This window comes from Prionailurus bengalensis, chromosome D1 (assembly GCF_016509475.1).
Source record: "Prionailurus bengalensis isolate Pbe53 chromosome D1, Fcat_Pben_1.1_paternal_pri, whole genome shotgun sequence".
NCBI classification, from domain to species: Eukaryota; Metazoa; Chordata; class Mammalia; order Carnivora; family Felidae; genus Prionailurus; species Prionailurus bengalensis.
Genome location: NC_057346.1, coordinates 25,793,256 through 25,819,262, shown reverse-complemented (window position 1 = coordinate 25,819,262; position 26,007 = coordinate 25,793,256). Strand labels below are relative to the sequence as shown.

General features: G+C 50.3%; 1 protein-coding gene across 2 annotated transcripts in view; it reads right to left on the bottom strand.

The window, feature by feature from the left end:
- Positions 1 to 24,150, bottom strand: part of KCNJ5 (potassium inwardly rectifying channel subfamily J member 5) — a 29,108-nt gene extending 4,958 nt beyond the window's left edge. The window contains exons 1-2 of one of the 2 annotated variants that reach the window (XM_043579806.1): positions 23,922 to 24,150; positions 2,410 to 3,348 (exon numbers count right to left, since the gene is read on the bottom strand). In XM_043579806.1, the coding sequence (XP_043435741.1) occupies positions 2,410 to 3,346 (937 nt within the window). In that variant the 5' untranslated portion in view covers positions 3,347 to 3,348; positions 23,922 to 24,150. Of the gene's footprint in view, positions 1 to 2,409; positions 3,349 to 7,911; positions 8,312 to 23,921 lie in introns of those variants that run through there. The other variant, XM_043579807.1, reaches the window with a different exon arrangement.
- Positions 24,151 to 26,007: the final 1,857 nt, after the last annotated feature.

Below are 26,007 nucleotides of genomic sequence, written 5' to 3'. Positions count from 1 at the left end.
CTTCCCACCCATTTGTACTCCAGTGCTGGGTACCCCCAGTGCACCCCACACACCGTGGGCTTGCAGCCCGCTCTCTGCTCCCGGGGTGCTGCCTGGGCCGGGCCTTTCCATTCTGTCGTCCCCTGTCACGGCCCAGAAGAGGGGCAGAGGCCTGAGCTGGGCACTGACCAGCCTAGACCCGGGCCAGATGTCCGCAGGCTCGGGGGGCCTTGGAGAAGACAGCGGTACAGGACGTCCACGGGGGCCTTTGGGCCGCATCTCCTGGGGCCCTCCCCTTGGGATGCGGCGGGGGGCCACCCTGCAGCTAGAGAGCCCACCTGTGTCCCTGATCTGGAAGGAAAAGACGCCCTTCTAGGTGCCAGACACGGTGCTGTACATAGGACACTCGTGTAATCGCTTCATCCCCCCCAGCCACCCTGTGAGACGGATGGCACTCGTTTTGCTGACAAGTTAACAACTTGCCCACACTCACGCAGGCTGGTTGTGGCAGAGCTGTGCCAGTCAAAAACCCGCCTGAATCCACGGCCCGTGCCTGGCTCTGAGAGTGTGGCGACTAAGACGTTAAAGTCACGGAGAGGAGAACAGGTGTGGGTGGGAGCTGTCCTCCCCTGGTCTCCCGGGGACTCCCTGTGCTCATGGGAGGGGAGGAGGTCAACCAGGTCGGGCAGGTCACCTGCAGGCCACTGACTCTGAAGGATACCCGAGGGGTGGAGAGCCAGTTTGGCTGGGTCGACACCTGATCCCTCCATGGCAGGTGGGAGCAAAGGCATGAGGGCAGTGTAGGGCATAACTGTCCAATGTGTCCCCACCTCTCTGACCTGGCCCCTCCTTTGTGGTCCCAGAGTGGAGCTCCTCCTCCAGAAGCTCAGCCCCTGTTCGGATCCCCAACCCAGCACCAAGGGCGGTGTGGCCTGCAAGCCCCCCTCCCCCTGCTCTGCTGCAGGCTTCCTGCGTCCTGAGTGTCCTTGGCCCCAGGGGCTCCCTCGGCTGCCACCATATGTTGTCTGGCCAGGCTCCAGCCCCCAGCAGATGGCCGAGCAGCACCCCCGCGCCCGTCCCTGGAGCCTGTTTGCACCCCCAGCCAGCTTCCCCAGGCTCCGTCCAAATGGGAAGGTTTGTGAATGCCCCGTCTGAGTTTCCCACCCAGCCACCAGCCTCCGAAAGGTGAGGAAGGCTTGTTTGGCCATCTTTGTGACAGGCCGCTGAAATTCTGGGAGGCGGTGTGGTGCGGCAGACAAAACTCTGGATCTGTAAGTGGAATACCTGACTATGAACACCTTCTGTCTGCACGAAGCTGTGCGACACAGCATCAATGTCTGCTTAGACGGGACTGGAGTGACCCTGGGGTGCTGTGGCGACAATTAGAAAACTACTTATCATTCCGAGCCTGAGTGCGTTTTCTCTGAGTGCTCCGTCTACTGGGTGAAAAGAAGAGAAAAGAAGGCAAGGAGAGGAAAAGAAAGAAGCCGGGTGCAGGGTTCTGCCGGAGGGCTCCTCACCCCAGGAGGTGTGGCAGGGGTGGTGGGAGTGGGGGCTCGCACAGAGGCCTTGGCCTTTGAGGAAGGGCTACCAGCTGCCTGTGAGGGTTCACAGCTGAGCAGGGAGGTGCCAGACTGGCCACGAAGAGGGTGTTTGCGTGGGGTGTAGATACCCTTTTTTCGGCTCGCCCTGTGTTCACTCAGCTGGCCTTCCGCAGGGAAGCTTATGGACAGGCTTCTCCAGAGGGGGGCCAGCCAGAAGAGCTGCTCCCATGGCCCTGGGGCATGGGCCTCTCTCCCAAAACAGGATCCTGTGACTTTGGGAATCCTTGTGTTTGGGAAATGCCACACCGGAGCCTCTTCTCGCAGAGTGACCCGCAGCACGGGGAGACACCGTCAAGTCCTGCTGTAAAGAAGCCAGGGCACCCTGTTTGACTGTATTTCTCCAAGTTCTCTGGCCACAGAACTCTGTTTGGGTAGACATGTGCTCCAGGATGGGGTGGGGCAGCGTGGCCTGCTGAAAGCGAGGGCCAGCTTTGAGGCCCCCTGCCTTCACAGGCATCCTGGCTCTTTGACCGGCTCTTGGACAAAAAGTAGACCAATAGCCTGCCTGTCTGTGCCTCTGTTTCTTTATCTGTAACTTAAGGACCATCATCTCACAGGAGGTGGGAGGGCATTAAAGGCAATATGATACGTTGAAAGTTTAAAACTGCGTGGGGCAATCGGAGGGTTCAGTGAACATTAGCTGTTGTTACTCCCTCTTGAATACTCCCTCTTGAATACACCCCTCAGGTCACACCGTTAGAGACTGGGCTGGCTGAGTGTGCCATCCCAGGATTCTTAGCCACCAACCTCCACCTTCTAGTCCTGGTGACCTAAGCTCCCGGGCACATTGGAAGGTTCCGTGGCCGAGGAAGATAAAGTGTCTTACCTGTTGCTTCCACCATCCCTTCTAGAATGACCACGACTTCAAACTCCTCCTGATCCAGCTGGGCCCGAGACATCTCCCAGAAAGGGCTCTTCTCATTTATCTCGTGGGAGATGATGAGCGGAGACACCAGGAAGAGACGGTCATCCCCAGTGTCGAAGCCCACGTTAATGTCCGTCTGGTTCAGGGGGATGAACTCCCCTTCTTTGGTCTGCCGGGACTTGATGAGTTTGGCGCGGATGGAGGCCTCCACAATGTGGGAGTTGCGAAGGTCACCCACCCGGAACATGAGGCAGAGCTTCTCGTCCCGCATGGAGATGACTGCGTTGTTGGAAAACATGAGGGTCTCTGCTCTCTTCTTTGGCTGACTGATCTTGACAAACATGCACCCCACCATGAATGCATTGACGATGGAGCCAAGGATGGCCTGGACCAAGAGGAGTATGATCCCCTCTGGACACTTCTCTGTGATCACCCGAAAGCCATACCCGATGGTGGTTTCAGTCTCAATGGAGAACAGGAAGGCAGACACAAAGCCACTGAGGTTTTCAACACAAGGAATCCAATCTTGGTCACCAACGTGGTCCAGATCACCTCGGATGTAGGCAATCAGCCACCAAATGAAACCGAAGAACAGCCAAGTGATGGTGTAGACCATCGTGAAGACAAGCAGGTTGAAGCGCCATTTGAGGTCCACCAGGGTGGTGAAGAGGTCGCTCAGGTACCGATAGGTTTCTTGGACGTTGCCATGGTGGACGTTGCACTTGCCACTCTTTTCCATGTAGCGCTGGCGGGGCTTCTTGCCTTCTGCCAGCAGACGGGTGCGGTCTGTGGCGATGGGGATGTAATCCCGGGCCTGTTTGGGAATCTTCTTAGGGTCCCTGGGAGTGACTCCAATCTCCATATCCTGGTTCATAGCATTCCTAGAATCGCCAGCCATAGCTGGGATGCGTGGAGTTAAAAAAGACATCATCAGTGAAGTGGACTGTTCTGATTCACAGAAACACAGGCCTTCAAGGTCACCCTTGCTTCTGGGTTCTCAAAGGCCTCTCATCTGGTATACAGTAGACCCTACTGTGGCATTCTCAAGGGCAGGGACCATGTTTTCTTATATTACCTGCTTGTATCCCTGGTGCCCACTACAGGTTCTAGCATATAGTAGCAGCTCAATAGTTGCTTGCTGAAGGAAGGATGGAAGGAAGGAAGGGAGTAAGCGAGGGAAGTGGGAGGGAGGGAGGAAGGAATAGTTGTTTGTTGGATGAGTAAGTATGCAGGTGCAAACCGCACATCGTGTTGAAGGGATTTAAAGATATGTGGGAGCAATTTAAAAAAATAAAATCACAACAATTTATTAAGTGCCTGCTACAGTCCATGCATTACACATGGACTGTCACTTGTTATCACGACAACTGGTTGGAGTTGGAGCGTGGGGTCTCACTGCTTAAGCGTCTATTTATTTCTAATAGTACCCCCCCCCCATTAGAATGTAAGCTCCGCATGGGCACAGTTGTGTCTGTTTTGTTCCCTCATACATTCCAAATACCCAGAAGCTAGCCCAGAACATACTGTATCCTCAAAAAGTACTTATTGGATAAATGAATAAATAAATAAGAAAATAGAGTCCCAAAGCAGTAAGTGATTAAGTGCTACCTGGGCTACCAAACATGTATGTAGGGGAGCTGATAATCTGGATTCTTGATCACTGGGCCCAAAGTCTGTGTTTTTTTCTTTTTATCGCCCTGTCTCCTCTCTTTTTGTCTCAGATCTCAGCAGCAGACAGAAAGGAAAAGGCAGTGGGTGTCGGATTCACCATGTGGTCACTCCTCCCGTCTGAGTGGGGAGTGCTGCCTGAGCACTTAGTAATATGACAAATTGCAGTGTAGACCCACCATTAAAAATCTTGACACAGTAATTCTGTGGCCTCTAAAAAACTGAAATGGACAGGACATTAATGCCCCTAAGGTTTTCAAAAGGGCTGCAAACTTTTATGTGGAATCAAAAAAGAATGCATGAAAACCAAACTCACAGATACAGAGAACAGATACAGGGGCAGTGAAATGGGTGAGGTGGTCAAAAGGTACAAACTTCTGGTTGGAAAATAAGTCCTGGGGATGTAATGTACAGCATGGCGGTTACAGTTAACAGAAAGATGCTAAGGGGGCGAGTCTTCAAAGTCTTTGTCACAAGAAAAACAATTGTAACTACACGTGGTGATGGATGTTAAGTAATTGTGGTGATTGTTTTGCAATGTATGCATCTATCAAATCATTATGTTATACCCCTGAAACAAATACAATGTTACATGCCAATTATCTCAGTAAAATATCTCAATATTTTACTCAAATATCTCAAAAAATAACTTTCAGAAAGGGCTGTGAAATGTTTTTGGAGGATATGCCATACTTTAAAGAAACATCTAGATACCTGTAATAGTCCGCTGTTTTTCGGATATTCTGCCCCCTTGCATTTAAAATACTTTAAGGGGCATCTGGGTGGCACAGTTAAGCGTCTGACTCTTGGTTTTGGCTCAGGTCATGATCTCATGGTTTGTGAGTTGGGGCCCCACATCAGGCTCTGTTGCTGAAGACATGAAGCTTTCTTGGGATTCTGTTTCCCCCTCTCCCTGCTCCTCCCCAGCTCCCTCTTTCTCTCTCTCTCTCTGTCTCTCTCTCTGCCTCTCTCTCTCTCAAAATAAAAAAAATAAACTTAAAAAAAAAACAACTACTTTAAGACTCTGCTGAAACTAGGAACGACCATGAGAATCTCTACAGTTAATAATCACAGCTTAAATTTCTGAGCATTCATGAACCAGGCCATGTGCTAAGAAATTTACATCCATTAGCTCATTTCTCACAACAAAGCTATTAGACAGGAATTGTTATTATCCTCCCAATTTTCAGGCAAGGACAATGAAACTCAGTTAAGTGGCTGTTAGGATTTGAATCTTGGTTTATTTAGCTCCAGCCTGGGGTCTCACAGGACCCACCATACAATGGCTTCTAGACATTGATGTTCTATGGCTCCTGCTTCAACTAATGAGCTGCCTATTCTGGAAAGTTCTATGAGCTTCTGATCCTGGGGGAATTCACCTCAGGAGATGCTGTTACTCAGCCCTTCACCTTTACAAGTAAACTTGTCTTTTTTTTTTTAAAAAAAATTTTTTTTTTCAACGTTTATTTATTTTTGGGACAGAGAGAGACAGAGCATGAACGGGGGAGGGGCAGAGAGAGAGGGAGACACAGAGTCGGAAACAGGCTCCAGGCTCTGAGCCATCAGCCCAGAGCCCGACGCGGGGCTCGAACTCACAGACCGCGAGATCGTGACCTGGCTGAAGTCGGACGCTTAACCGACTGCGCCACCCAGGCGCCCCAACAAGTAAACTTGTCTTGATTTCACAGGTGCTTCCATTCCGAGGAAGCAGGGTCCCTGGTAGCAAATCCCAGATGCATGTTCTATAAACCATGGAGGAAGAGTTCACCCATCACAAAAAAGTCAGATGATCCTGGCAGACCTTATTCTCTGCTGCCTTGGTGGTTGCAGCAATTTCAAGGTAACCTTTAAAATATCACATTGAAGGGTCATCAGGAAGGCTGTTTGTCTCAGACATCCGTTGGCCATTTCCCATTCTGCAGAGGGCCACCTGCTCCCTGCTCCCTCACATGGCAGTTACAAAGATAAATGATACCAGGAGCGAAATGCTTGGTGCTGCTTTGCAGAATCCCAGGCGTGATGTCACTCTGCCCCTTGGTAGGAGACTGTTTACTGACAACTCACTCAGAGATACCCAGAAACAATGAGAATTGCTGCTAATTCCAATGCCTTGTGTGCTCCTGGGGACTCCAGCTGTTGGAACCCAGAGAGCAGTCTAATAGGAGGGCTGTCCATGGACTCCCCAAGCCACTGACTCTGGGCAAGGGCAGGTGCGGTGCTGGCAAGAATGAGTCACTGGCTAGGGCACCTGGGGAAGCACCTTCTCCTGCCCCAGCTCTTCCGGAGAAACAGCTTTTCTGCTGATTTTCTGCACTGTTTCCTTCTTTACTTTTAAACATACTTTTGTATGTTCTTGTAGGAGAAGGCCTTGCTCTGTACTAGAAACAGAGAAAGATTTTCTAGGACCCCTCAGTCAAGATCTGAGAATTCGCTGTGCTCAGCAGACAGGGAAAGGGTTTACTTGATATTGGCATCCGTCCCCCAAGTGTACTAAAATCATCTGCTGGAATCGTTTCTTGCTCAGCCCAGGTTGAGATCTGGGTTCTAACCCAGCTTCCAAGAAACTTGTTCTGTGACCCAAGGAAAAACAGTGTTAACTTTCTTTGCCTCAGTTTACTCTGCTATGACCCCAGATAATATTTTCCACCATTCCAGCTCTGGGGGCCATTATGGGGATCTAGGGAAAGACTACATGAAAACAAACAGAAGTGTGAATGTAAATATAGATCCACAAACTCTCCTTGAATTGAAATTTAATGCAATGTCCCATTAACCCCCACTTGAAGGATGAAGAAAGAGACACAGAGCATCTAAGTCAAGGACTGAAGGGCCCCGGTGGGCCATCTGCTGGGCAAGGCACCACGCTCACATGTATGGAACCTCTCCTACCCGGATTTCTTCCTAAGAGTAAGTGAAATGCCCATTCTAGAAATCTTGGCCTCCAATGCTATGGGCCCATAACATGAAAAGAATTTTTAGGGACGATGGAGATGAGCTTTTTGAATCAGATTTTCAAGATCTATTCTATTAACTCATGCACCCATTCAGCAAGCGTTAGTGGAGGAACCAGTCCAGCTTTTGTGCTAAGAGCTGGAGAGTAAGTAGTGAATGAGGTGATACAGACCCAGCCTCCATGCCCTTTAGAGTCTAGCACTGCCCCCTTTGAACCCAGGGGTCTGGGCCGGGGAGAGGCTTTGGACTGGAGGAGGCAAGCCAGTAAGAGAGCTGCTCTCTGCAGGACCAGGAAAGGCACTGACTTGAGCAAATCCCATTAAACCCCATCAGGCCTGGTGCCGCTACTCATCTGTAATCCTTTCCTGTGTCTGTGAGTAGGAAGCTGTGCCCAGACATGATTAAAACTCTTGGGAAAGACAGAGCCTGAAGTCCAGCAAAGTGGTGAAAACTCTTTGATATAAAAGCACAAACGGAGAAAGAATGAAAGGAGGCACAATCAAAGGAAGTTGTACTTAAAAAAAATTTTTTTTTTAACATTTATTTTTGAGAGACAAACAGAGACAGAGTGCGAGTGGGGGAGGGGCAGAGAGAGGGAGAGACACAGAATCCGAAGCAGGCGCCAGGCTCCGAGCTGTCAACACAGAGCCCAATGCGGGACTCGAACTCACAAACTGTGAGTTTAGATGATGCCTGAGTGAATCTGACATTCTTTTAAAGGGGCCTCTGTATTAAGAATTCCCACCCCTCCCCCACCCCTCCCCCACTGGACACACACGGTAAACAAAGTCCTGTGTCATGGGGATGCTTTTTCTACAGAGTCAGGAGCCATGGACACAGTACCTTGATACAAGCTGCACTTGGAAGTCGGCAGGGTTTCCGGAAGGGAGCACTAGGCTGGGAGTCTTGTTTCAGACTGGTTCCCTACTGTGAAAAGGAGAAGAGCAGACATCCTTCACGATTTCTTCCTTTCTCTCTTACATATGCTGAGTCAGTGTCTTCCCGGAGATTTGAGATATGGGATGAGGCTGGAGGAGGGGTCATGAAGAACATACTCCTGTTTCAGGCTAAATATTTGTATACTGTTCTACATGAATCTCTGTGGCTATTACTGAAATATGAAAATGCTCCAAATGGTTGATGAATAGGCTGTCCCAATGCTCTTGAGGACCTTCAAGATTAGCAGGGAGTAGGGGCCCTGGGTGGCTCAGTCGGTTAAGTGTCGACTTCAGCTCAGGTCATAATCTCAAGGTTCGTGGGTTCAAGCCCCACGTCGGGCTCTGTGCTGACCGCTCAGAGCCTGAGGCCTGCTTCAGATTCTGTGTCTACATCTGTGTCTACATCTCTCTTTGCCCCTGCCCCACTTGTGCTCTGTCTCTCTTTCTCTCAAAAATAAATAAACATCCAAAAAAAGAGAGAAAGATTAGCAGGGAGCATTAAAGGTGTTACCAATGGAGTATGTGCTGGGGTATAGAGAAGGCACATGCAGGCGGGCAGAATTCTAAGATGCCCCCATTATTCCTGCCCCCCCCCATAGAAACTCCCTGTAATTCCCCCAGCTCTGGGGAAGGGATACTCTCTCCCGTGACACGCCACAGCTGACTTTAAGAAAGGGAGACCACCTGGGGTGAGCCAGACCTAATCAGGTAAGCCCGTAAAGGGACTGGGGCTTTTTCTGAAGCAGAAGCTTAGAGGCATGGGCAGAATTAGATGAGAGGGAGAGGCTCTTGGCTAGCTGTGAACATGGAGGGGGCCAAGTGGCAAGGAAAGTAGTGACCTCTGGGAGCTGACACCAGCCCCTCGTGACAGCCAGCAAAGAAACAGGGACCTCGGTCCTAATAACCACCAAGAACTAAGTTCTGCCACAACCAGAGGAGCTTGAGTTCCAAAGGAGTGCGTAGCTTGCTGACACATGGATTTCAGTCTTCTTAGACTCAGAGCAAAGAACACAGTCATGTCATGCTTGGACTTCTTACTTAAGAACCCTAAGCCTAAAACTGGCTGTTGTTTTAAGCCATTTAGTCTACAGTCGTTTGTTGTGCAGAGAAAAATAAGACAAAACAAAACAAAACAAAAATAAACAAAACCAAAAAAACCCACTAACACAGACTAGAAGGGGGAACCAGGTAATAAGTAGTTAGGAAAGCTGACCCTGGCATCAGATTGCCCAGCTTCTGATCTGACCTGGAGCTGAGGGACTTTGGGGGAAGTTACTGCTCTGAGCCTCAGTTACTTTTTCTGTAAAATGGGGATGATGAGGGGACCAACCAGGGAGGGCTGCCGTGAAGACTAAATGAAGGTTGAGGCCAGTACTTATTTTCCATCCAGGGTAGAGTTGTGGGGGTGGGGCAGGAGGGCTTCAAGCAATTCAGGAGAAGAAAGAGCCAACAGCCCCTAGTGTCTACTGGGTGTCAGCATCATGCTTCCAGCAGCTTCTTTCACTCCACAGGGAGGCACGGTCTTTATTTTCCAAAGAGGGACACTGAGGGGGAGCGTGAATAACTTGCCCAGTCACACAGCAACTGTGGAGAAGCTCTCTAGAACCCACAGTAGTTGTGCTGGATGAGTCATTGCTGCTTGGAAAGGAGCTCTCACCTCGCTCCCGTCTCTCTGGGGTCCCCAAGCGGCTGGGCCTGAAGAACTTTCTAAGAACTCTCTCGCCCGTGGCCCTTGCACGTAGAGGCAGAGGCTGTTCTGGGGCTCAGATATGGGTGGCTCACTCTTCTGCTCCTCTCTTCCTGGGTCCCGATGAGCTGCCCTCCTGGGGCAAGAGCGGGACGAAGAGGGGGAGGGAAGGTGACCAGGACAGGGGAGCCCCAAGCACGAGCATGGCGGGGATCTGGGAATCCCTAGAGGGGGGGCCTGGAGCATGGGGTCGGGGTCCCCTGGCGTGTCCAGCATGACCCCAGCCACTCTCCCGTTGCTGGTCTCTTGGAATGAGACGCAGGGGGCTTTCTATGGCCCTTCTTTTCTCAGCAGGCTGCCAGAGGACAAAAGGTTGGAAACTGCAGTTCTGGCCTCTGCCTTTATAGCTCCCTCGGGGCCACCCCGGGCTGCCCTTCCTGACCGACGCACAAGCAGCTGGAGAAGCTCGGGGGACAGGGGAGAGCAAGACCGGCCCTGTCCCCTGGATGGGTGGGGCTGGCCCAAGAAATCCATGTCTGAGCCCTGCTTCCCCAAGGAGGGGGTCAGCGGCCCCAAACCCCCAGAGCCTGTGTCCAAACCACACTGATGGGCTGGCTGCTGCCAGGGGGCCAGTCCCGCTCTCCCAGCTTTCAAAATAACCATCCTTTAAAAAAAAAAAAAGAAAAAAAGAAAAACTTCAGCGCATTCTGTGGTTTAATGGCAAAAGAGCACAGTAGTAATACATCTTTAAAAACCCATCAGGTATTTTATTTTAAAGCGCAATCATTTTGCAGCTATTTGTTCTTGTTCACTTAGATGGAAACCTATTCTTTAATTTAGTGTGTTGTGGTTTTATTTTTTGAACCTAAGTTCAAAAACGATCTGGGTAATAGCACGTGAGAGACTAGGCGTACAAGCCCATCGAAAACTGTAATGCACAGATTCAGTCATTCATCCAATCCGTGAGACCTCCACTGACCCCCCTGCAGGCTTTAACTGTGCTGGGCCCTGGGGGTAGGAGGAGGTAGATGAGCACTTTACCACCTTTCTTGTGCTTTCTAGTCCCAGAGATCTTGTTAAAATGCAGATTCTGATTCGGCTGGTCTGGGGCTCCCAGAGTCTGCATTTTATCAAGGAGCTTCCAGTCATGTTAATGCTGCTGATCCTCTCTTTTTTTAAAAAAACTTTTTTTAATGTTTATTTTATTTTTGAGAGGGAGAGAGACAGACAGACAGAGTGTGAGCAGGGGAAGGACAAAGAGAGCGGGGAAACAGAATCCGATGCAGGCTCCAGGTTCTGAGCTGTCAGCACAGAGCCCGGCATGGGGCTGGAACTCATGAACCGTGAGATCATGACCTGAGCTGAAGTTGGACGCTAACTGACTGAGCCACCCAGGCGCCCCTCTCTCTCTCTTTTTTTTAATGTTTATTTATTTTGAGAGAGAGAGAGAGAGAGGGGGCACGTGAGCGAGGGTCAGAGAGAGTGAGAGAGAGTGAGAATTCCAAGCAAAGCTCCATGCTGTCAGCGCAGAGCCCGACTCAGGGCTTGATCTCAGGAACCCTGAGATCCTAACCTAAGCGGGTATCCAGAGTCCCTTGCTCATGGGTGGTCGCTTCCCCAGCTGAGCCACCCATGCGCCCCCTGCTGGTCCTCTTGGAGTTGCAAGACTTCCCTGCAGGTGTGCATTGTAATCAGCCCGGAGCTGGACACCAGGCTGATGCCTACGTCCCGCCCCCAGAGAACCTGACCCCAGGGGATTCTAACAGCAACCAAGATCGAGGACCACTAGTGTCTTTTCTGCCTTCTAGGAGTCACGGCCTGCTGGGGAACACACGGCAAACAGTCAGGGTAGCAGAGAGTGATGGCCAGACCAAGAGAGAGGTCTTAATTTGGCTTGGCCAGGGTGAGTGAGGAAGGGCCAGGAACGAGTTGGTGAGGAAGGTACCCGGCGAGTGAGGTGGAGTGAGCCTGCTTGCCATGAGACGCTGGTGGGCTAAGCACCTGTCATGAGCCATCTCTGTGCCAGGTGATGTTTACACACTGTCTCATTTAATATTCAAATAGATCTATTAAGCCTGCCTTAATTTACAGATGATTTAGTAACTTGCTGAACGTCACTGAGCTATTAAGCGGCTGGACCGCGTGTGTCTGATTCTAAAACCTCTAAAAGCGGCTGCTGCTGCCTCTGAGGTTACTCGGCCTCGGCCCTCGGGGTTTGACCAGGCTCTCAGTGGCTCTGAGCCTCAGGGGGGACCCGACCCTGAAATATCTGGCCCAGGAGACTGCCAGACGGACACGCGCCTGGTCTGTGCCATGCAACCACTTCAGGATCTGCTGCTGGGCAGCCCCACGTCCCCAGGCTGCCCGGAGCCGCCTTCCTTTTTCCCCCGAGGGGACTGTACCTTCCATCCACCCTCCTACTTGCCCTCAGAGGCCCCCTGCTCAGGCTTACAGCTGCTCCTTGACTTTTCTAACAACGGCAACACTTGCCCCCACAGGTCCCTAACTGTTCCAAAGAGACGGGGGGGGGGGGGTCCGTGTGTCCCAGCTGACACCTGTTCAGGTATAATCACCGAGGGCCCCTTCCACTCCCAGAAATGTCAGGGTTTGCACAACATGGCCCCATACAGGGAAGACACAACTTCCCGGCAGTCACCGATTCCTCTAAGAGTAAGTCTCCTGCCTCTAAGGTGTGTCTATTTCTGCCAGGAGTGGGGTGAATACCTTGCCATTCCTGAATTTCTTAGCTGAGTGGGGCGTGCAGCCTGGGGTAACCAGAACCCATGAGGCTGGTGCCAGACTCTGCGGTCCACGGAGCTCAGTGAGCGGAGGTGCTCGGCTGAATTCTTTCCGAGCTCACTGGCCACGTACAGATAATATACTTTCTGCCATTTTGCATTTGAATAGAAGCTCTCTTTAGGCCTTCACTTTCATGTTTTTGATAGAGACAAGGATTTTAAAAGATTTAATTCTCTTTATCCTGGGAAAAGCAATTATATGAATACATAAGTGCAACCAAAACTTGCTCTGGGTTTCGGGAGCACAATACGGAGTGGTGGGGAGTGAGGTGAGGACACACACACAATCCTAATGGGAACAACTGTTATTCAGCTGCTGCTGGTTGTTACCATGCCAGACTGTGGAGCTGGTGCCGTAAGACCTTCCTCTTTCTTTTTCCAGAAAAGCAAGAGATGAAGACTTTTTTTTTTTTTTAGATGAAGACTTTTAAACAGGGATTTTTTTTTTCAACGTTGACAACGAATTCAACCATTTTTGAAACAGCAAGCTAACCAAAGAAAATAGATCCGTGAGTCAGATTCAGTCTGTCAGCTGCCAATTTATACTCCTGGGCTCCTGAGCCGGAGAGAGGCTTTTTCCTCACATGGGCGCGTTGGATTGTACTTTGAGTTATGCTGAGCATGGCATTAAGAGTTGTGGTGGCACCAGAAAATTCTCCCTAACAGGTCTTCTGTGAACACGGCCTGTCAGCCCTCAGTACACGGGAAGCCAGAAGGCCCATCTGGGACTCCCATCACAGCAAGGAGAGGGGTAAATGGGTTGTCCTTCCCTGCCCATTGGTCCGGTTCCTATGGTCCTAACAAGCCCTGTCTCCTCACCGACAGCCTTGTCCTCCCCAGTCTCCTCCATTGTGCAGGTGACTGTCGCGACCCCTCCGCCTTCCTACAGTGAATCTTCTGTCTAGCTGCCTTTCCCTCTCTGATTGCACCCTTTGCAAGTATGCCATCACGAGCAGAATCTTGGACAAGCATCGCAGCCCGCCATCTCAGTCACGGTGGATGTGGTTCTCAGCGGGGAGAAAGTTCTATAATGTCTATAAATGCCTCAGAGAAGGTGGAGGGAGCTCCCTCTCCAGAGGGGGGCTGTAGGGACAGGAGCATGGGGCAGATCAACTCCCGAGCTCGTTTCTGGCTCCCAGGTAATGGATGCTGATCACCAGCGATGACAGAACCCTAGAACAATGGGACTGCGAGGCTCTGACGCGGGTAGGGTTCGACCACCTGTGCTGGCCTTAGGCCCAGGCTGCTCCTCGCTCTCGTGGGCCCGCAAGGGCTTGGGGAACGCCTACTGTTGGTTCTGCTCTGAGCAGAGTGCCCAGTAAAGGGGGTTCTGCCAAGATCTGCCATTGCCAAAGTGAACTTGGGCACCCCTCTCTCTGGAGTGCAGAGGTCTCCCATGGCTTTGTGGGTGGGGGTCCATGTGCATGTGGAAGGAGCAGAGTGAAGGGCTTTCATTGAAACACGGAGCCAGGGACAATGTGGTGGGAGGAACCGCCTGTGTCAGGACACTTCATCACTGCGGATGTTCTGGCACACCATGTTCCTGATAGCTCGGCTGCCAAGGCCACTGCGAGGGAGCCACTGTGGAAGGCAGGTGAGGAGGCCTCAGACGACGAGGGCCCTGCCCCCCCACCTCCCGACCGCATCGGCCTGGCTCAGGCTGCCCCTTCCTGGAGAGCAGTCACAGACTCACACATCTCCCCCTGCCCAGGCATCCCAGGCAGCATCCATCCTGGGGCAGCCTCTCTCCCTTCCAAGGAAGGGGAGCCCTTGAATCTGGCCCCTCGGCACGAGTGTGATTATTATCTAGAGCCAAGTCAAGGTCTGAGGCTGCTCCTAGAATAACTCAGCTGTGCCTCGTTTCCACTCAGAGCATCTATTCCGTCTGCGCCCCACCTTCCCTCTGCCCTTTCCACTCGTTCTGCTATCGTTTAAAACATGTGCTGGATTTATTTCCTGTAGCTGGTGACGCTGACTTCTTGTTTTTCTTCGCAGAACAGCCGTCGAAGTGAAATGTGCATGCGTATGCTACTCCAAATAGGTGCCTTGTGTAAATCAGCTCACTTAACCATCCCAACAACATTTTAGAGCGAAGGACTGTGTCTGTTAGACAAACAAGGAGACTGAGAGTCAGAGAAGGTAAAGAAGTTGCCGACGGTCACGTGGCTCCTAAACAGCAGAACCCGGTTTTGAACTGACCGTGGCCGAATTGCAGAGCTGGTGCTCTCCTGCTCTCCCACGTGAAGCCCATCCAAGTCCAGAGCACTAAACAGAGTGCGATCTTGGTTCTGAATTATAATCCTGACTTTCCTGGCCGCATATCTGGCTCTGAATTACACATTACTGCATAGGTCCCTACCTGGGGTCTCTTTCCTATGTAAGAAATGGAAATATCCAAGGGAATCATAATGGTAATGAGATAGCTACCATTGTTTCAGGGAAATTCTACACTACCAGATAGATAATAGTATAATATACTTCGTTCCCTAACCTGAATTGTTACAGGCTAAGAGCAGGCACGAAGTTATGAAATAATACCAGTATTATCGGTATATGTCATCAGGATGGAGTAATAATAGTAATTGGCATCTCTGTTGGGGGTCTCTTAGAACTCTTGGATTGGCTCATGAGAATCCTATAATATTAATCTCACTTGCTAGTTGCATAGTTGTGGCTTACACAGGGCACACAACTGCTAGTTAACTCCCTCCCAAGATGATGACACTGTAGACACAGCAACACTGAGTGTGAAGTTTTATGTCATATAAACACTGAAAAACGTAACAAAGGCTTAACAGGTGGCTTTGACTTCTGGATGCACTTCTGGTGAAGGGGGCCAGTCAATGCCACAAGGGGCACCAGAAGGTTGAGTCTGGGGCCTTCGGAGCCGTGAGCAGCCCAGACAAGGGAAGATAATTAGCTATCTTTCAAACTGCATCTTTGGAGACTTCGGCACCAACATTCTAAGGAAGTAATAAAAATTTGTGCGTTATTTTATGGTATCTGGAGAGAAACATGTACTCTATGAGGAGTGCTGTGGACTAATCCCCTGTTACTTGTCATTAAAGAAACAAAAATACTGACACTGCACCATAGAGATAAAAAGCAAGGAGAGGAGGATTAAAGGGTGTTTCACTCAAGGTTTTGTTTTGTTTTGTTTTGTTTTGTTTTGTTTTTTTGGAAGACACAGTTCTTGTCCGAAACGGGAGCAGGCAGATCTGGCACTTGCTGGTGGAGTTCAATTCTTTGGAGAAAATACAGAGACAAAAAGATCATTTTGATGGTATTGAGAAGGTTTCCTTGAGTAGATTTGAGTCCAAATACACCTGGCAATTTTTAAAAGGGCAATATTAGGCCTATTTCAAGGTATGGAATATAGATTTGAAAGTCTTAATCACGGTGTGAGTACTTTTCAAGCAATTGAACATTTCATATGTCCCTAATTATCGAGCAGTGCCTCTATGGAGCAGGCCTGGAAGCCTGTGACTGAGGTTCCCAACTCGTTTGGCCCTCATTTGCTTAAGATGGAATATCTCATTGCCTTTCTCGGCAGGCTGCTGTGGGCCACTCGAGGGGCCCTTCCGTCTATTTTTCCTAATACTTAGCCGTGGCTTACCGGCCACAATGCAGATTCACCCACCCAGCCCCCTGCAGATGATGTATGAAAAATCATGAATAAAAGGGCATGAAAATCAAATTAATTCATTTTCCATTTCCCCCACATTTGTATCTGTCTATCCAGTACTTTTCCTTTTTAAGCCTGCTGTCCCTTTGAAAGCGAGCGGCACGGTTATAATACATTCTCCTCATCGTAACCCTGCACTGTATGCATTCTGCATTAAATAATAAAGGAGATTAATAATTAAATCAAAATGAAAAACCACTTGTTTCCTGTCTACAGCCCAAGGGACAGATTTCCTGGGCTGGTGCCAATTTATCAATGATGATTAGAGACTAGGAGGCAGGAGAGGTGCAGAGAAGACAACCACGAGAAAGCAGAGTCATGTGAATATGAACGTACTGATGTACGAGGGAAAAAGAAGGGACGATGATGACAGGTAAGTGAATGGGGAGAAAAGACCAGAGAAACAGTATGACAGGTAAAATCCCAAAAATTATAGTTGAAACCTACTGGGGGCTCACCATACCCCACATTGGACTCTAAATGCTTTACATGTGTTAACTCGTAATCATTTCAGAACAGGTGTGAGATAGATACTGTTTCCCCCATTTTACAGATGAAGAAACTGAGGCACAAGGCAGGGTAAGCCAACTGCCCCAAAGCTAGTGTTTGCGTGGACTGAAACCCAGGCTAACTGGCTCTAGGCTCATTCTCAGAGTCCAAGGACAAAAAACAGGGAATGCCCCAAATGCGAGGAATGACAAATATTAAGGGAGAATAGACAGGAGAAGTCAGCGAGAATATGACAAAGATAAAAGCCTAAGAATAAAAGACTTGAGAGTGAAAGTAGGTTAAGAAACAAAGGATGAAAAGGCAAAACACAGTGAAAGTGAATACAGGCAAGAAGAAGAAAAGAAAGAACAGAGATGATCAATCAAGGGGAATAAGTCATCAAGTGCTTGTCTGATGCTTTTCCTTTGCTATCTTGTTTTTCCATGCCATGTCAAGGTAGGTGTTACTATACCAATTTTACAGAAGGCAAAGTGAAGGTCTGAGAAGTGATATACACAAGGTCACACAGTTGGTTTATGGGAGATCAGACATTTTGTTGATTACAAAATATCAATGAGGGCCACCTGGGTGGCTCAGTCGGTTAAGCGCCTTCCTCTTGGTTTCAGCTTAAGTCACAATCTCACAGTTCCTTGAGTTCGAGCCCTGTGTCGGGCTCTGTGCTGACAGCACAGAGCCTGCTTCGGATTCTGTCTCTCCCTCTCTCTGCCCCTCCCTCGCTCTCTCTTCTCTCTGTCTCTCTCAAACAAACTTTAAAAAAAAGTGTCAATGAAAGACATTAAGGAATATCTAAATATACTGTATATCTAAATATAAATATACTGTGTTCATAGACTGGAAGACTCAATAACAGTAAAGATGTCAATCCTCCCCAGACTGATGTGCAGGCTTAATGCAATTCCTATCAAAATCCCACCAGATTTTTCATAGGTAGAGAGATTATGCTAAAATTTCTATGGAAAGGTAAACGAACTAGACTATTCTTGTAAAACAGTTTGAAAAAGAATAAAGTGGAAGAAATCAGTCTAGTGCATTTTAAAACTTATTGTCTAGCTAAGTGATCAAGTCTAAGTGGAACCGGAGGAGAGACAGACACAGAGATCAATAGAACAGAACCCGGAACCCAGAAATAGACCTTCACAAATATACCCCACTGGTTTTTGACAAAAGCACAAACCAGATTCAATGGAGGAAAGACTGTCTTTACAACAAATGGTATCAGAACAATAGCCACAGACAGAAAGATGAACGTGACTGAGTCTCAGACCTTATACAGAAAGTAACTCAAAATGAATCACGCACAAAGTATAAACGAGACAGCTGTACAACTTTTAGGAAACAAAAGAAAACCTGCGGAAACCTTCAAGATCTACAGCAGGCAGAGAATTCTTCGACTTGACACCGAAAACCTCATCCATAAAAGGAAACACCTATAAATTGGACCTTGTCGGAATTAAAAAGTTTACGTTTTGCTGAAAAAGACCTTGTTAAGATGAAAAGACATGCTCCAGAGTAGGAGAAAATGTTTGCAAACCATGTATATGGCAAGGGTTAGTACCTGGCATGCATACAGGACTCTCGAGATCCAACAGTAAAGCAAACAATCTAATTAGAAAATGGGTCTAAGACACGAAAGGACATTTTCCTAAAGAGAACATATGGGGAGCAAACAAACACATGAAGAGATGGCCAATATCATTAGCCATTAGGGAAATGCAAAACCACAGTGAGATATCATCGCACACCTATGAGGATGGCTAAAATAAAAAATAGTGACACCACCACATAGTGGCAAGGATGTGGAGAAAACAGATCACTCCTCCTACACTGTGGATGGGAATGTAAAATGGTACAGCCACTATGGAAAACAATTTGACAGTTTCTTGAAAAACTAAACATATAATTACCATGTGAACCATCAATTGCACTTCTGGGCACTTATCCCAAAGAAATGTAAACTTATGTTCATGCAAAAACCTGTATACAAATATTTATAGCAGCTTTATTCATAATAGCCTCAAACTGTAAACAACCCAGATATCCTTCGAGGGGTGAATGTTTGAATGACTTCCACATCCACACTGAGATATGACACAGCCCATATACTCATGCACACACACACACACACACACACACACACATATCCCTGGATCAATCTCCAGAGAATTATACTGATTGAAAAGCCAAAAGGTAGGGTCACCTGGGTGGCTCAGTTGGTCAAGCATCTGACTTCGGCTCAGGTCATGATCTCGCAGTTCATGGGTTCAAGTCCAGAATCAGGCTCCCCGCTGTCAGGGCAGAGCCTGCTTCAGATCCTCTGTCCTCCTCTCTCTCTGCCCCTCCCCCTCTCATGCTCTAGTGCTCTCTGTCTCTTTCTCTCTCAAAAATAAATAAACATTAAAAAATATTTTAAAAAAGAAAAACCAAACGGCTATATACTGTATGACTAAATTTATATAACATTCTTGAGCTGATAAAAACTAGAAATGAGGGCAAGTTAATGGCTGCCAGGGGGTGAGGAAGAGGTGGGACTGGAGGGAAGTAGGCGTGGCTATAAAAAGGGGCAGCATGAGAGATCTTGGCTGTGAGGGAAATGTTGTTTTGTTGAGTGAACATTTAAGGTAAAGATTCAGGGGGAATCTGAATGGATGAGAAGAAGGACCAGTGCAATGCAAGCCCTGCCCCTCCCCACCCCGCCCCCCTCCAGGTCAGTCTCAGGGCCTCTGGAACTGGGCTCCTTCCTTGGGCTCCCTCCTCTCTTCCACCTCACTGAATTTTTGAGCCCCCTTGGAAAGCTTTCCTGCTTCTCCCTGGCCTTTCCTCTGCCCTTTTGCCTCACTGTGATGGCTCTTAGCTCTGATGCTGCGAGGTATTCGTGGACACGTCTGCTTTCCTCAGGTAGTCAACAGAGAGAACTCCAAGGTCGGGCAGGCAGGGTGTGTCAATGACCCAATCTTGTAGCGAAGGTTTCTTCCCTGGCCTGTGGTAGGAGCTCCATACACATTTTTATTTTTATATCTTTATTATATTTTTAAGTTTGTTTATTTATTTAGTTTGAGAGAAACAGAGACAGCGTGAGCAGGGGGAGGGCAGAGAGAGAGAGAAAGAGAGAGAGAGAGAGAAAAAAAATCCCAAGCAGGCTCTGCACTGTCAGCACAGAGCCCTACATGGGGCTCAAACTTACGAAACCGCGAGATCATGACCTGAGCCAAAACCAAGAGTGGGACGCTTCACCGACTGAGATACCCAGGGGCCCCTCCATATGCATTTTTAAAGGAATACGTGAGTGACATTTAAGTTCGTCCAATAAAGGACACTTTCCAAAGTGACTCAGGCACCCTGACTGGCGCTGTAAGGCCTACATACCTTACCGTCCAGTGGGGTTGCTCTGTGATAGTCCAGGTTAGCTGACTGGCATAACTTTGGTTCGTAAGGGGCTCTTATAAACCTGGGCACCTGTGGGGTCTGTTATCGCTGCTGGATGGCCAGCTTCCTGGAAAGGAGGCAGGACCTAGTCTCTGTTGCTCTTATGACTCTCCTCCCGGCCAGACTCTGGGCATCCAGTGCTCAACAGCACGATCTTGGGAGGGACAGACTCGGAGGGCAAAACACACAGGACACGGGTTCAACCCCCTGATGGTACTTCTCTGCCCTACTTCCTCACTGTTCGTTTTGAGCAGCAAGAAATAATGTAGGAAGATGGCATTAGGGCCTACCTCATATTACAGTAAGAAGCCTGAGATGTGGGACAGGACAAAGAGGCGGACAGCACACCCAGCCTCAAACAACCAAGTTTGAGGATGAGAGTTTGGGGAGAATGAGAGTTTGAAAGCCCTTCGTGGGTTCTCCTTCCCTCCTTCTGCATTTATTTCTCCACCCCCGGCCACCAGCCTCTCTGGCCACCATATGGGTTGACCCTCGGTGACCCGGAAGCGCTGTTGCCACCTGACCAACTGGTCGGGTTATCCCTGACCTTTGCCCCTCAGCGTGCTCTGGCCTGGAATGATAACGGAGCTTAACATTTGCGCACCAGCCAGGATCTCCAGGGTCATGTGTTAAAGGTTTGGCTCTGACATTTAAGTTAACACGGTTGTTGGCAAGGCTTGCTGCCATCCGGGGCTCTGTTGACTAGAATAGCTCACTTATCAGAATGTCAAGGTAGGAGGAACTAGATAAGCTTGCTGCACTGGCAGGGACATGGCCCCGTTCCTCAGCAGCCAGGGTCTCAGGAAGGGGGAGCCGTCCCCTCCGTTTCCAAATAATCCCAGAGAAAGCCACCCACAAGTCTCTTAGAGAAATACATTCAGGTGGTTTTTGTTTGTTTGTTTGTTTGTTTGTTTCAAATGCCTCACTACACTCCTTTGTGTTTGATCTCCCATGCTTCTTATCTTTTCTTTAGGAAAAAGAGAAAAATTCCTCCATGGCTGACAGCTGTCTCAGGAGACATCTGATGATGGCCCCTCTCTTAGAAACGCTGCCAGCTCTCAATGGCCTGCCTGTAGCTCAGACACAGTGAAAATCTGAATCTAAACATGGCTCCTTCAAACCACCGAATGGACTCCTTCTTTCCCCCCAGGGTACTCCCACCCCCAGCCGAAATAATCAGTATTGCCCAGAAAATGCAAGCTTTTGCTCTCATGCTCCGACGTGGAAGGCATAACCGTGCCTGAAAGACCACGTTCCAAGGCTCTCAAAGGTTAATTGTTCCTGGCACATGCTAAGTGATCAAATAAATGTTTGTTGAACTGATTTAAAAAACAAGAAGCTGAAGTAGATGCCATTTTCAAGTACGTGAGCGCCCAGCACACCTATTTGTGGCTTTGCCCACAGAAGGCATGGGGAACTAGGTCACTTTCAGAGCAAATGCTAAGTGGAGAATGGACGATCTGGTTGTCTCTTCCCTGCTGTGGGGTTAACTCCATCACAGGGGACTACGGCAGTGTTGGAGTCTCCTGAATTTCTGGACAGGAAACCCCGGCAGGCATTTGCAGGAAGCCCCAAAGGGATGCTGCCACTCAGCCGGCCGGGGACACTGGGGCAGAGAGAATGTCTGTGACAGAGCCATGCTGATGTTTCCACAGTGGGAGAGCTGGGCTCTGCTCAGCATGTGCCCGTGGACTCAGGGGTGCCCATGTTGGGGAATCCCGCTGAGATCTGCCTGCATCCCCAGAGAAGGCAGCAGAGTTTTCGGACCAGCCCCTTCTCTTTGCTCACGCTTATCGCTTATCCGGTCCCCACTGCTTGCTGGATGGAGTTAGTTCATTCATCCAGTGTCTAATGCAGGCGTGCTACTTCAATAAGACATGTTGCCTGCGAGGAGTACCGGCAGACTGTAGTGGCTTTTGGAGAGGACAGAAGTCTGTGTGAGTGGTCCCCTTTCAGCCAGAGAGCTAGATAGTGTATCTAGAACACGGCTCGGGGAGATAGGGAGGACTGTGGAATGTGCAGACACGCTCTCTATGTGATGTTTCCCCCTTCAGTGGTGACCCTGGTGCTGTTCTGATAATTTAGGCTGCTGTAATAACATATTATCAATCTCATAATTAATATGCAGAGCCTGACAAGTAATAAACACATAACAAATGGCCCAACATACTCCTTCCAAGGTAAAAGAAGGTTGTCTTTTTCCAGCCTCGGGCTGTAAGTCTCTACCCTGTGAACTCCGTTTCAGATTGTCTGGGTCCAGGATGGTACAGGGGATGGGAAGAGGTGAGAAGGGGAAAGTAGGAGAAACAGCCGATGGAAGAAGAGACAACCCCATCGCATACACAAAATGCCCAGTGTCACGTAGTTAGCGTTCAATAAACGACAATTCCTTAATATTACGGCCAAGAAGCATGCACCCTGAGTGCGTGAGGCCATCTAGGATCAGATCAATAGTTTAAAATCCCAGGAAAGCTCTTTGTGCCAGAGCCCAAACGAAGGCCTCCTCCCCCTAACTTCCACACCATCCACACCCTGCTTGGTTCTTCCACCAGATTCTAGGGCGCCCCAGAGCCTCATCAGCCAGCTGATAGGATTTACACCCGGCTTTGAGGAAAAGGTACAGATTGGGAAGGCCAGCGTACCTTTCGGGGTTACTGTTTAATAGTGGAAAGAGTCTGGCTTTGAAGTCGGAGGACAAGGGTTTAGGGGATAATAGCTCTGCCATTATTCCCGCTCAGAACTCTAAAGCTGTGGTCTCATCTGTAAAGCCGGCGAATGACCTCCACCCCGCGGGACAGGCATCCAGATGAACTCATGTGAATGTGTCTGGCTCAGTACTTGGTTCCATAAATATTAGCTTTTTTTTTCACTGCTTCTCTCCCACTGGGAAAAGTGCTTTGTGAACCAGAAAGCCCTATGATGTGGTTAGCTTAGCGGTGAGAAAAAGGTACATTTTGGAGTCAGGCCCAGGTGAGAATCTCACTTGTGAGCTGGGTACCTCCCGCGAGTTACACAGCCCCACGTAGCTGCAGCTTCTCAGCCGGAGAAGGCAGATGTGAATATTGGTTCCATTAAAAGGATCAAAAGAGAGCAAAGCGCTTGGCCCATTCTGACACAGAGCAAACAGTCATGTGCCTGTTGATCTTCTGGTGTTCCAGAGGGCTCTCAGAACAGGTGCTGGGCTAGCCTTCCCCGACCTGGTGTTTAGGGTAGGCCCTGGAACTTTGGGGACCAGACCTGGTCCCAGGAGCCATCCCTGCCAGCTTCCAGGAGGTGACCAGGCGGCAAGGAGGGCAGAAAGAGCAAGGCCACGTTTCCAATGTGGCCAGACTTAAAAGAAAGCAAGAGTCAGCTGAGAGTCAAAAGCTGAGGGAGCTGGCCGCCTCCCCCCAGCCCTCTACACCCGGGTATGAAGGCAGAACCCTCACCCCGGGGAGGGGGTGGGGGGGTAGATGATGCCCCCACCCTGCCTTGGCTTCTCATTCCACTGCAGGGGGGGGGGTGTGGTTTGGGGACCCTCCCCCTCCCCCTCCCCAGGTAACCCTGTTGCAGCACCTGCACTGAGATGTTTACAACCCTCTGAAGACTGAACTCCCAATGCCTGGGGCACCTGCCGGCTCTGGGGAGCTCGGATTTCCTGGTTGAACTTTAAACCGGCCCTCAGCCCTCCACTGTCCCCATGGGCTCCCAAAGTGGCAGATGCCTGGCAAAAGCTAACTGCCAGGGGCAAGGGGCACCTTGAGGGTACCCATCCCGCCTTCCAGAACCAGTGGCGGGGGTTAAAAATGCAGAAGGAAAAGAAGGCAACTTACTTGTTGAGATGGGAGCTTCCAAGTCCCACTGATGCTAACTTCTGGGTGCAGGGGCGCTCAGGGCCCTCGCGGGGACTCTCCAGCCCCAGCCATTACCACAGCCTCGGAGTCCGCCTAGAGCTTCTCCCTGGCGTGGGGTCCTGTGGCCAGAGGCTAAGCCATCCTGTCCCTTCCCGCGCCAGCCCCTCAGTCACTCCCTTCCTCCGGCAGCCGGAGGCTCTGCTCACGCTCTCGCTCTCTCGCGCGCGCTCCCCCCTCCCCTCCGTCTCTCCCCCTTCTACCTCCGCCCGCTTCTCTCCCCCGCTTCTCCTCCCCTTCTGCCCCAGGACGGAGGACTCTGTGTAACAACGTGTAATAACCGACTTAAAGGGCCCCGGGCAAAGGCGGGAGGGGCGGGAGGGGCGGGAGGGTGGGGCGGGGTTCCCGGGCGGCCCAGGGCGCAGCGGTTCTGAATGAATCGGATCTGGGAGGTGCGGAGAGCACCCGAGGAGAGGGGGCGGGCAGCTGTCCCCTCCCTCGCGCCCCCTCCCTGCCGCGTCCGGGCTGGTGGTACTGGGGGTGCTTCTGGCCGTGCAGAGAGGCAAAGGATGGAGATCTTGTGCAAGCCTGTGTGTGTGTGTGTGTGTGTGTGTGTGCGCGCGCGCGCGCCCTCCCGCGTGTGCATGTGCGTGAGCTCGCCTGCATGTGCATGTGTGAGCGCCGCGTGTGCCTGTGTGTGAGCGCGCCTGTGCGTGTGTGTGAGCGCGCGCGTGCTGAGTGGGTGCGGTGGAGCAGAGGAAAGGAAGAAACTAGAAGGGCAGAAATCTTGGATCAGAGCCCTGGACGGGCTTCTCAGCCACCTCGCTGCTGTTGCTTCCTCGCCCTCCCGCTCCTGTGGGCGCAGTGAGGGCAGTGGTCCCGTCCAGAGACAGGAAACAGGTCTGCTCTGATCCCAGGGCTCTCTGCTCACCGTCTAACCAGCCTTTCTGGGGACATGTGACCTGGGCCTGGGTAGGGATAGCAGGAAAGGGGAAATGCTCCCTCCGCTCAGAGAAGTCTCCCACCAACTTAGAGCCCAAGCTGAATGCACACCTAGGCCGAGTAGAGCCACTGCCTGCCCTTTGGGGTTTCTCCCTGCCTGGAGGGCTGATTGCATGCGTTTATTCTTTAATTAGTGGGAGCTGCAGGAAAGGCAACTGCAGATGGGCCATCCCCTGCAGAGAGGCCTGCTGTCTGGGGAGGTGCCGGCAGGCTTCTCTGAGGACCGTCCATTCAGGGCAGCCCAGCCTATGGGGTTCGGCACACCTGCTCCAGGCCCTGGGCGTGTCTCCTCTCTGCCAGCAGGCACACTTGATCAAGGGTGTGAGACCGGTGTCCATGAGACTGTAGGCTCTGCTGGGGCAATGTCTGTGACTGACTTGTTCTCTGCTGTGTCCCCAGCACCTAGCACCAGTGCTCAATGAATATGTATCAAGTGAACACTGTGAACAACAGGAAAGCGGGTTTATTAAATCACAAGGAAACAATCGGTTGTTAGTGGGACTGGGCGGGGGCGGGGGGGGGGGTGCACCAAGTCATTCCTCTCCAGTGAGAGCACAGCAACATGACAGCAACATGGCACTGGGAGCCATGAGGGCAACCCCCCCGGGGGCTCCTGTTGTGGCATACAGCAGCCAGCGTGTACACGGCCCACTACCCAGAGTTAGAGCACGGAGGGTCCCTGCCGGGGTTTACATGCTGGCCCCCCCCCCTCCTTTCTGTCTGTAGCGGGGTCATTCAGTGTGGCTGCAATTAACCCTCACTGAGTAGGAAATCTCGAAGTCCCCTTGGGGGATTTAGCCTGTCTTCCTACTCATTCATTACACGTTGATCTAATAGTTTAACACTCTGAGAAGACAGTTCTTAATTCCTTAATTTCCTAGCTCTTGGGAGAAGCCTTGACTATATAGCCCTGTGGCCTGGATGACATCCTTTATACACATTTACCGAGCCTATGAGAGCCTGTGAGCCTACGAGCCTAACTGTTGCTTTTGGATCCAGCGTAAAAAACTATGGGATTTCTTCTGCCAAATGGGGAGAGACTGGCTGACTTTGAGGCAAAACATAG